This window comes from Cryptomeria japonica, chromosome 11 (genome assembly GCF_030272615.1).
Source record: "Cryptomeria japonica chromosome 11, Sugi_1.0, whole genome shotgun sequence".
Taxonomy (NCBI): domain Eukaryota; kingdom Viridiplantae; phylum Streptophyta; class Pinopsida; order Cupressales; family Cupressaceae; genus Cryptomeria; species Cryptomeria japonica.
The window spans coordinates 29199998-29211890 of NC_081415.1; the positions used below are offsets into that span (position 1 = coordinate 29199998).

At 34.5% G+C, this 11893-nt stretch overlaps 1 protein-coding gene across 1 annotated transcript; it reads right to left on the bottom strand.

Annotated features, from left to right (window-relative positions):
* Nucleotides 1-2271: 2271 nt before the first annotated feature.
* On the bottom strand, nucleotides 2272-5832 carry LOC131860001 (putrescine hydroxycinnamoyltransferase 3-like). The gene is made up of 3 exons (XM_059214340.1): nucleotides 5443-5832; nucleotides 4438-4631; nucleotides 2272-2359 (listed from the first exon to the last, which is right to left on the bottom strand). Exons 1-3 carry the CDS (start codon nucleotides 5830-5832, stop codon nucleotides 2272-2274), a joined length of 672 nt encoding a protein of 223 aa, XP_059070323.1.
* Between the last annotated feature and the right edge of the window lie 6061 nt (nucleotides 5833-11893).

Genomic DNA, 11893 nt, shown 5'->3' on the forward strand with positions numbered 1-11893 from the left:
GGTTCACTCCAAACCATATGCTTTCCCATCGGGTTATCGGTGTAGCCCCTAGCATGTTATGCCGATAGCCGATGGTGCGCTCCACTTCAACTTATGCAAAATCATCAGGGCATCGGGATAGGGTAAAACCAGTTGTTCAAATGGCCGATGGTTGCGCTCCACATGCTGGCAATGTCATTGGGGTAAGTCATGCTGAAAACATGCACTCCAAAAAGAAAACAAAAATGCACTCCAAGCTCCCTATAAACAACCTGATGGACTTGAACCAGTCCTTATGCCAAAATTGAAAAATTGGACAAGGGTCTTTGCTCACCCTTAGGTGCTCCTGCACCAAGCGTCCTGTTCCCAAATTTCGATGGTGGAAATCTTCGAAGGTATATTCCTCACCCTCTTCTATTTCCATTTTAGTGCCTGTTGGCTTTCTTATTTCTATATGTATGGTTGAGAAGGCCCCGCTTTCTCCTAAGTTTTTCACTACCCCTCTTTCGAAGGCCAACAATCATGTTCTTGTTTCATCTTCTCCGAGTGAGTCACCTGTTTCTTCTATGAAGGCTTACATGTTCAACTCCTTGGAGGATATCTCGGCCTTGTCCATGATCTTTATGCAATAGTACCCTTACCTCCTCCAAGCCTATGGACATAGACGTTGTTGTTGCTTCGTCCCTTGCCCTCACTGTCGGTGAGGTGCCCAGTGAAGCCCTTGTTGTGGTCCCTCTCCGAGCTCATCCTCCTTTTCCCTATGTTCCAGACTAGGAGGATGATGATCTCCTATGGGATGACCTTTAGGTTGTTTATCTTTTCCCTCCATATTTTTGTGTATGTGCTCCCCTGTGCTTGCGTTTTATGTTTGTTACATCTTGGAGGACCTGATTTACTCCATAGGTACTTGGATACAGGAGGTTGACTATCTTTATTAATTGTGTTCTCCTGGAGGACTCAAGTTACTCCGTAGGTGCTCAGATACATGGGATTTTCTGTCGAACAAATTCCTGTATTTGTCTATCTATTTCTTCTATCTGTTGTATATTTCTTTTCGATATTCAGGAATGATGCAAAGCGTTGGGGGCATCCTTTGCCTTCTTCCATGTTGAACTAAATTTTTATTTTATCTTTGTCTTCATGTGCTCTTCTTTAGATCCAAGACCTTTGGTGCTATGATGATACACCCATCTCGTTGTGCTCCTATATATCTTTTTACACGACTATGGGTTATGATAACAAATTATAAGATCCCCTTGTCCTCTTGCATTTCATCCTTGATGTTGTGGACATTTATGTGCCACCTACTCTTGGTGACATTCCATAGAAACATCTTGGTATGTTGACATGCGACAAGTGCTCTTATCCTTAGAATAACATGCATTCCATGGGGGCATGTTATTCTAAGGGGGGGGCATCATATCTGCATTTATCTTTTTAACTTTTGCATCGGTTTCCTTTATTGTCTGATTTTTCATGTTTGCCTAGGTGGGGGCCAAACCACTCAATCTTTTTATTTTTATTTTTTATTATCCAAGATCACCTAGGTGGGGGCCAAACCACTTGATCTTTTTATTTTCCAAGATTGCCTACATGGGGGCCAACCCATTATTAATCTATCTCGCTTGTTTTCCTTGGTAGGGGCCAATCTACTACTTACCAAATTTATCTTTGATGTCACAATCACATGGCTATCTAGCATATCGCTACCTATGCTGGCACATCTATCTATCTCATTGCCCTATTGTATGGTCATCCATATTGGCATATATCTCACCCTATCATATGGCTATCTAGCATAACACATCTCGCTACCCATACCAGCGTATCTTATATCTAAACGAACACATATCTTGTATCTTTCCATAACCAAAGGCTTTCCTCTAAAGCAAGGATTGTTTCTGTTATGCTATCGTATCCACTTAGTTATCTTATCATCCATCATGCTAGTCTGCAACTAGCATGTTTGTGATGTACCAAACAGAAATATCTATTCCAAAACTTAGCATCATCTCGTTGGGGGAAACCTCGTCTGATCAACAAAATCTGCTTCCCTATTGTGACTTTATTTTTCTTTATCTTCCTCTACTTTAGCTTCACATCTTAGCAAAGACATGCTCACTAAAGTGGGGGAAAAATGTAGTGTCAAAAATCTCTCCCTTTATGATTCAACACGACAAATGGTGCCTTCCTTCATGTCATCGAAGGTCAGGCATCGCCACCTTTGTCCTTTTGTCCACTAGGATTGCCTCGTCAGCTTCAAATTGGAGTTAAACCAACTCTATTGACCTGTCACAACGTGCTGGTATCCTGTGAATCTGATAATATGCAGTCAGCCATTTGAGCATTATGCCTACGCTCAGTTGGAATCATAATGCTCCTGCATGCGCCCACCAACGTCAATTTGCCCTCCAGGGCCTATATCTCTCTCATTTGAAAGCATTTAGAGGATCTTTTTGCATTGGGAATATACTAGTTGCAGGTTGGAGCTCTTGACAATCTCTTTGGACAACATTGACATTTCCAATTACAAAGACTACCATTTTTGTAGCTTTTCGAATAGCCCATTGTACCATTTTCATAGCATCTCAAAAAGGGGAGTTTACTTATTCTCTTTTCTATTTATCTCATGCATTATCATTGTTTTATCTTGCATCGTATTTCAATTATATTTATCATTTATTTTCCCCATGGATTTATTTGGGTTGTTCATGGAGGTGGAAACACTAAAATGGGGGTCTAACTTAGGTAGACTCCAAAACACAACCCCAACATTTTTCTTCTTGCATGTGTGTAGGTGCATCATCACGAGGAGGAAATCGTCTTGTGGGAGGCTTCATAGCATGGACACTTTGTAAGAATTCTTTGCCTTCTTTTACCTTTTATCACTTTAATTTGTATTTCGCGCTATTTGTTTATTTCGATATTCTTCCTCTCATTTACTTAAGTTTTGTCAACTCATCTAGAGTTTTCTGCTCGGACTTTGTGCTTCATCCATACAGGACGTCACTACGCCGCGTTGGTGTCCCAGCTCTACACGCTTGTCTCAAGGAAAAAAGCTTAGCAAAGTCGTCCAGGGAGTTCTCTCGACTTTTTGACACCCTAGCATAATTTTATTATCCTCTGGCTCACCTTAGCGCCAGTTCGTGGAGGTATCAGAGGGAGAGTTTCTTCTCAAGGATTCATCATCCTTGAGGTAGAAAATTTCCTTTTCTAAACACAAGACAAAAATTAATCTTTAAATTTGAAAGTATGTATTTATAAAATTAATTTAAATAATGTAAATAATTGTACATGTGGTTTTATATACATGATATATATTTATATTAAAAAGTAGAATCGAAAAAATAATATATATTTTATATAAATCAATGATAGTCATGAATTCAATTTAAATAGCCTCATTTTTTTATATTGTTATCATTTACAAACATTATGTTCATGCATGAAACCAATTTACAAGCTCTTGCGAGACAAACATGAGACTAATATTACCTCCTTTTGAGAAAGCAGATTGAAAAACACTTATGGAAGATCGAGAGTCCCAATTTAGAAATCCTTTTATTCAAAAACCACATCCACATTGGAAGTGCGTAATGAAAGAGCAAAAGTTACAACTTAGAATATCATATTATATGTCCTATTGGGATTTATGCTTGGATCTCCACATTGACAAGTCAATGCTTTTACCAATTAAAGACAACCCCTTGGACTTTCAAATAGTCTTATTAATATTAACCTTGAGTAGAGATCTAAAATCAAGGTATTATTTAGGACAAAAATGTAATCAAATGTTGCCCATTATGTCAAGTACATCCATATGTACTTTTGGCAAGAAAACCATGACTTCTACACCTCCAACATGACTGTATGAATCAAAAAAGATTATAAGACCTTCAATGGGCATTAATGAAGGGCCTACATACAGTGGTTCTCCCATTCCAAAATGAAAATTACTTATTGGAAATTTCATCCATCTTAATGGTATCACATCAGTTCCATGATTAAGGCTCGTTGGCCCTAAGGTTTGCTTCCTTAGCTCAAAAAAATCAATTGTTGAATGTACAAAATTATCATCAACCTTAGTAACTGCCTTGTGGGTTATCTTTGCAACAAATTCTAAAGACCCATTTATGATTTCTGATGCAATAGTTTGAGCACCTAATTCATAGACAACATTGCCCAAGTATCCTTGAGGCAAGGGAGAATTCAACCTTTTTTCTTCCATCCACTAGAATGCTAACTTTTGTTTTTACATCCCCATCAAGCCCTCGAGCTTTTGTAATGCATTTCCACATATGGGCAACAAGGATTTCAAAAGTAGTATATGGTTTCTTTGAGTTGTCAGACCCATTTACCGTTGACTTGAGTTTTTGTAAGAATATTGCATCAAAATGAAACTTTTTTGTGATTAGACTTGACATTATTGGAAATTGCTCATGGGTCATAGTATTATACTCTAAATGATCAAAACATGGTTGGGGAGGATCACTTGCTTTCAATAGAGCCCGATCATTTACCAGAGCTAGAATACTCTCTCCTCTAACAACTTTTCCCCATGAATTCATGAAAAAAGTAGCTGCTTGTCCATCTGCAACATAATGATGACTAGCTAGGCCTATCACCAACCCTCCACAAGCAAATCGAGTAAACTACATCAACAACCATAGTTAGCGAAATCTTGTTAGTACAATATCTTTAAAAGATGTCTTATAATACCCACACAAATTCATTTCCTTGCATGGATAAAGTGGGGTATGATACTTGAATGAGTAAGATAGATAGTTGTTTGAAGATAGATAAACACATTTAAAGATATCTATATTTGTATTGCTTCATCATTATCATGCGTTGCTTCATCATTCCTAATTGTTCTAATCTATGTCTTAGAATATCTACTTACACAAATTCATTTCCTTACATGGATGTAGTGGTGTATGATACCTGAATAAATAATATAGATAGTTGTTTGAAGGTAGATAAATGTATTTTAAAATATCTATACCTGTATTGCTTCATCATGTTTTTAATCGTTCTAAGCTAAATCTTGTAATATCTTCATACGTAAATTCATTTCCTTACATCATGGATATAGTGGGATATGATACTTGAATGAATGCGATAGATAATTATTTGAAGACAGATGCATTTTAAGATATCTATTCTTGTATTGCTTCATAATTATCATATATTACTTCATCATTTCTAATTGTTAATGTAAATTCATTTCCTTACATGAATATAATAGATAATGATACCTGAATGAGTAAGATAAAAAAATGTTTGAAGATTGATATTCTTTTGTGTCTTTTGGATAGATGGATTTTAATATATCTATACTTAGATTCATCATTATCATTATCATGTATTGCTTCCATCATTTTCTAATTGTTCTAATCTTAAGTCTTATAATACCTGCAACGTAAATTCATTTTCTTGCATGGATATAGTGGCGTCTTATACCTGCAAGAGTAAGAGCTCAACGACCATGGTGGGCATGCGTGGTATCAACTCAAGGAGGAATTCAGAGGGATGAAAGGGCATTGCATCTGCTATTCTCCCATCTGCTTCGCGTTCTATCACAAACACACCCTCATCATTCAGATTGATACCAAGGCATCCATTGGGTGTTTCTTCCGTGTATCTCCTTGCCCATTCTCTGAACTCTGCCAGAACTTTGCCCAGTCCTTCCTTCAAAACCTTTGAGCTTGGGGTGGGAGCCTCGAAAACATAGACCACCTTGTTAAACATTGGGTGTGCAATCAAATCAAAATTGTTCAGTTCAACAAGCTTACGTTGATCTTTACCCGCACAGGGTTTGATCAATACACCTTCACCTCTCAACACCTTCATTCTTCTTTCTCTCTTTCTCTCTTCTGCAAATGCAATGTCTTAATCTTAACATTCACAAGCACTGCTATTCTGAACCATTTGTTCTCAATATATAAAGAAAGAAAGCCAACTACCAAGTCTGTAGAAATTGAAAAAAATAATTCTCTGTGATTGGAATTCTTCTCAGATGAGGTGTCCGATAATATCGTTATCATTATCGTCAGAGTCAGCCGACCCTTGAAGCATTGCAAAGCCAACTACTGCGCATTCTTGTATTTGGACATTTTTTGTGCTGATTGATTAATTTAGGTTGGCGTTTGTATGACTTTATTTTTTAATTAATTTTAGATTAATAAAAACATTTTTTAATTTGCAACTATAAAATAGTTGTTTGAAGATGGATATTCTTTTGTATCTTTTAGTTAAATGCATTTAAAATTGTTTCATTATCATGTATTACTTCATCTTTGTTATACATTATTTTATTATTAGTATTGTTACAGGCAATACTATTGCATTCAAATGAACTTCAATTAATCAATTGTTTTGTACCTATCAAAAATGATTATTATTTTTATTTTCAAAATAAACTTGATTTCTCTAAATTTGAGATTTATATTTTCAAATTTAATATGTTGTAAAATTGATTTTAAAAGATTGGTGTTATAAGAACAAATTTTTAGGAATAATAGATTTTTTAAGGTTTTTTTTTTATTTCTTTATCTTTATAAAAGAAATGTCTATTTTAAATACTTTTTTCTTTTCAATCTTTATTTATAATGTTGTAAATAAAGTGATTTTTTTGTATTGATATATAATTTTTAATAATTTTTTTAATTGTCAAAATATAGATAATAAAATCAATTAGTATTTTATAGGGAGTTGATACACACCATTTAAATAAAATATAATAACAATTTAAATAAAAAGTTACATTACACAACAAATATTTCTACTAATAAAAGATCAATTATTATATGTATTCTTTATAATTATGATTTTGTATAGCTTTTTAAAATCATTCTGTTTTTAAATATTTTTTCATTTATTGTATAAAATAATTGTTTGAAGATTGATATTCTTTTGTGTCTTTTAATTAGATGCATTTAAGATATCTATACTTTTTATTGTTTCATCATTATCATGTATTACTTTATCATTATCATATATTACTTTATTATTTGTAATTGTTATGAATTGGTCTAAGTTATAATATGTATAATTTCATATATTCATCCAATTAACTTAGACTAAAATTATATATATAAAAAACTATTTTCCAATTTTTAATAGAAGACAAGTGATTGTCTCAATACTACTTTATAATATTTAAATATTATCATGTATTACTTCATTATTTACAACTTTTATAAATTGATCTAGGTTGAAGTATATATAATTATATGCATTCTTTTAATTAACTTAAAGTAATATAAAAGTTAGTCAATTGAATATTCTGTAGTAACTAAGCCCATGCAAAAACTAATCCCTATTAACCCATTTCTTGAGCATGCTTTTAGAGGACACCCTTCACAAAAATACCATATCAGGGTTAAAAAATTTAAACCATCAACAAGCATTATCAAATTTAGAAATAGAAGAAGAATACCTAATGGTGTTTTAGGATATGTATGGTGTTAAAAAACTTAAGAACAAAATTTTAGGGATATTTGAGTAGAGGCGCCATTAATTGATGTTGTTGATTCTTCAAGTAGGAAGATATTAAAGAATGTGATCATTTAAAAGAGATTTCTTGTAGGTATGGAAAATTGTCACAATAATGCTAAAAAAAGAGAGTTAAAAGACCACATTTTAGAAAGTACTGTGATGAAGATTCCAGCAAAGATGAAAAAATAAAAAATTATTTGACACTAAAAATCAACTATCAAATTTAGTCTCAAACATGCCCCATAAACATTATGAAGTATGAGTTAACAAGGAATTATAAATTCAATATTGTATTACTATTATTTTTTTCCTGCTAGACTACACTAATCGTAGGCTGAAAAGGTCTTTTGTAAACTCTCTATAATAGTGAAGGTACAATTAGGTGCCATGTTTGAATATGCATTGCTTATTAAACATCAAATTTAATAAAATTATATTGCATTTGCAAATGTATTACTTGTTAAACTCCATATAATGTTTCATGTGTGGAGATGATGATCATCTATAAGCAAATAATGTTTATTTATATAATAATTTTAATGTAGTCTTATTGCCTTGTACATTGAACAAAAGATGAATGACAACAGGATGAGTATTTTAAAATAAATTACATATTTCATTGCAGATATCATGGTCTTCCATTTTGTTTTGACAAATGTATTATTGTAATTAGAATCGTTTACTTAACTATTGTAATGCCCCGCTAGGAAACCCCAAAGGGATTAAGCCATAACACAAGAATAGAGTGCAATTTTTTTTTTTAAAGTTACAACACATAAGATGCAACAAGATATCAAAGATTCAGATTACATAGCGGAAGCCATCAACTAACACCTAAAGAGTTTCCCAACGAGATTACTTAAATTTCACAATTCACTTAACTCACACATTTAATCCAAAAGCTGAATATCTTAATAACGAGATAATTCATAATCAGGATAATTCCTTTCAAAAGAGGGAAATATAAATCACAAGCGAAGATTCATCATTAAGATCCATTCATAATCTTCATTCAAGCTTTTCATTTAAAATTACAAACCATACATCTAACATGCTAATACACTAGGATTTCATCATAACATAAGAGATCTTTCCAAGCATAAATAAATTCCTTAACAACAACTGAGTATAATTCATTACTCTAAGATACATTCTTTCATACTCCAATTTATTGCATTTCAAAAGATGATTACAACCATGCATCTACAATAGATTTCATCTAAACCACTTACGCATTCAATCAACATGCCATTCAAGAAAGAACTGAATGTAAGCATTTAAAGTTAATTCCATTTATCCACTTAACCATTCTAACATAAGTTAATCATACATGATAAAGCTGAATAAAGGAAACATAAGAGAATACACCACATAACACCATAATGATCTCAGAGTTCACCCCTAAAGGGCTACATCTCCGGGTCTGCTCAACTGCAAGACCCCTCTGATAATTAATAAAGTTAAGAATACAAGAGGTTACACCATTACAATCCGGACATCAAGGCGAAACATAAACAATATACAAATGACCATAACGGTCAATTAATACATAAAGGATCCTTGAAAAGAACAGGATCCAGCTGAACATAATCAAAGCTAAAACAAGAGGTCCATGAGAGCATCCATAAAACTGAGCCATCACCACCCAAGGTCTAACATGAAACTGACACTCACAAGGGCAGAGAAAAAAGGACGACTCACAAAGGTACTCAAAACAGGACCAAACGACAACACACTAGCGAACGTAGGGACAAGTGTCATCACACAACCTGGTATGGTTACCATGGCAAGTCTTCATAGGTCCCGGCCCCATACACTGGGTTACCCTGGCAACCTAATCCGAGCTTCCGGCCCATCCAAGCCTCATGTGGACCCACACATCCTCTCGTGAAGACAAGGAAGATGATTTGCCATTTTAGGCCTTCTCACAGCATGTCGAATCTATGATAGCACTCGTCCCATGTGTGAGGCACATTTATCTTATTTAGAGATTACATTCTAATCTACTTAGGTTATCACTTATTAGACTCACTTTCGACGGGTTACCCAGTAGCCACTTTGGGCGCAGCCCCCAATCAAAAGCCACTTTCCCATATGACACTAGACTAAACTCAGACGAACTCAAAACCAAAGGAATAGGCATGGTCTGACGAATGGAGTTCAAGAAGAGAGACACAATCATCTGGTCAAACACGACTCAAAGATGAACACTTACTGACGGTACTCTAACTAGAGACCCGACCAACAACGGTCAACCACAATCATCATTCGACTCACACACAAGGAGGATGTGATCAAAATGATACTACCACAATACAACAGTCAACTCGGAAATCGAGCACTGAAACAGGTACTCCAAGTCAATCTATACGACAGGGTCCTACTAAACAAAGCAAAACATGCCATTTCATAATTAAAGGCGAATACAGAAATTAAACTCGCAAGGCAATAATCAGAAAAGACAATATTTCCTCAAATTGATTTAATCATTACAAGTCGATCGAGTTTTCTACAAGATCTAAATCAGCTTACAGTTATCTACCTCAACTAGGGTTAAGTTGTTCTTGGTTTTCTAACTCCTAAGGTTCAAAGCATCGAACAGGCAAATTAAGCCATAATGAGTTTTTAACCAATTCATATTAATAAATCTCAGACAACCATTAATCAACTAAAATAAGATATTTAATCTCCAATCAAAACGTCATTAACATGCTGGTCTAAAACCGACCTCTACAGATTCATAATTTCCAATCCCAGATGCATAATACGGATCACGAAATATATTTATAAAAAGAGAATCTAATGAAGCTAATCATTTCCAAAAGCACACCATTTCAATTCAAATACGCAACGATAAATATTTCACTGCTTCTCAATTACTCAATTCATAAGTTCTAAGATAATACTAACAACATCAATTAGTAATTACATCGCATTTCAACGATTTTCCAATAACATATTATTCTCTATTATTTTTAAACAATACTACCTCAATTAGCCAAGTGCTCTAATTAGCTAGAAGGTAAGATCTAGATTTGTTAATCCAAGATCAGACAGAATATAATCAACAATATTCAATTGCGAAAATCAATAGTTTTAGAACTTAATCAGAAAAAGAGCATAAGTCATGAAATGAGATTGAATAATTAATCCACCTAAAAATTCCATTATAAAATTAATCAATATCCAATCAACCTTTATCAAGATTAATGCCACCATAATCCTAATTAAGAAACTAAATAAAACTTAGTCATTAACATAATATTTACAAATATTATATGCCTTTTTTTTTTGAGTGATAAAAAAAAATACATTAAAAAAAAACATTTTCTAAAAACTAATTAAAAAAAAACGCATTAGGAAAGGGGAGGGCGGGCCGTGCCCTAACCCTAGCCGCAGGGCAATGCCCGAGCAGCGGCGCCACTGCAGTGCCCGCAAGCTCCGCGGCGCCCTATGGCCACCGCGGACCTGCGGCCACTGCAGTGTGCTGCGGCCGGAGTTCTCAACGCCAGCGGGGGGGAAAAACAGAGGGAACGAGCGGGGAGAAGGGGGACGTGCAGGGGAGGGGAGGAGGAGCGGGTGGAGCTCCGCTCCCCGCCCTCCAACCCCAAAACACAGTTTAAAACAAACACGCCCAGCTCAGTTTCGAACAATTACGCACAGTTTGTAAAAAAAATACGTTTAAAATTTCATTGAACACACAGTTCGTTCGAACAGCAAAACGCACAGTTCGGTCTTTTAATATATTTGCTATTTAAAACACACAGTCCGAACTTAACACAAACAAAATGCCCAGAAAGAGTTTAGTGACATATTTTTGATGATATCCATTTTCTTTTCAAACACAAACAGGTTTTTAACACCCAAAAGATATGAGGAATTATAACACCTCAAAAACATTTCCAGCCAAACTTTCTAATTTACACTATCAGTTCATAATCTTGGCATACAATGGAGGATCTAAAACCAAGATAGCATGAAAACATTCAAACCCCCATTTCCATTTCAAACAATAACTAAAATTAAGGATTGAATCCTACCTGATCTCGCGTTCCTGGCAAGATCTGCTGAAGAGTCCAAATCTCCAGCTCCCAAATCCCTCCTTCTCCATCCAAAATCCCCAAATTCATCTCCAAAATTTCTTTCCAACCAAAATTTCTCCAAAAATGTCCCTCCTCCAAAATTTCCCCAAATTTTTAGTTATATGGAAGAGTTGACCCAAAAATTCCATTTTTGGAATAAAAATTCTTATTTACCAATAATTCTCAACATTTAATTCTTTCTAACTATCACCACAAAATGACTTGCTTTTCAATTCCAAAATCGATTTCTCATTCAACTGAAATTTTAATCTTTCTAATTTCAGAAGCCAACAGAATACTATTAAATCTATTGCGATAAAATATAAAACTTT

Bases quoted from the DNA above. Each gene is read 5' to 3' on its own strand.
- LOC131860001 (XM_059214340.1), bottom strand. From the start codon at position 5,832: ATGAAGGTGTTGAGAGGTGAAGGTGTATTGATCAAACCCTGTGCGGGT. The intron at 4,632-5,442 runs GTATAAGACGCC...TTGTTGATGTAG, and splicing joins TTGAGCTCTTACTCTTGCAG to TTTACTCGATTTGCTTGTGG. The intron at 2,360-4,437 runs GTATAATACTAT...GGGCGCATGCAG, and splicing joins CCATGTTTTGATCATTTAGA to GAGCATTATGATTCCAACTG.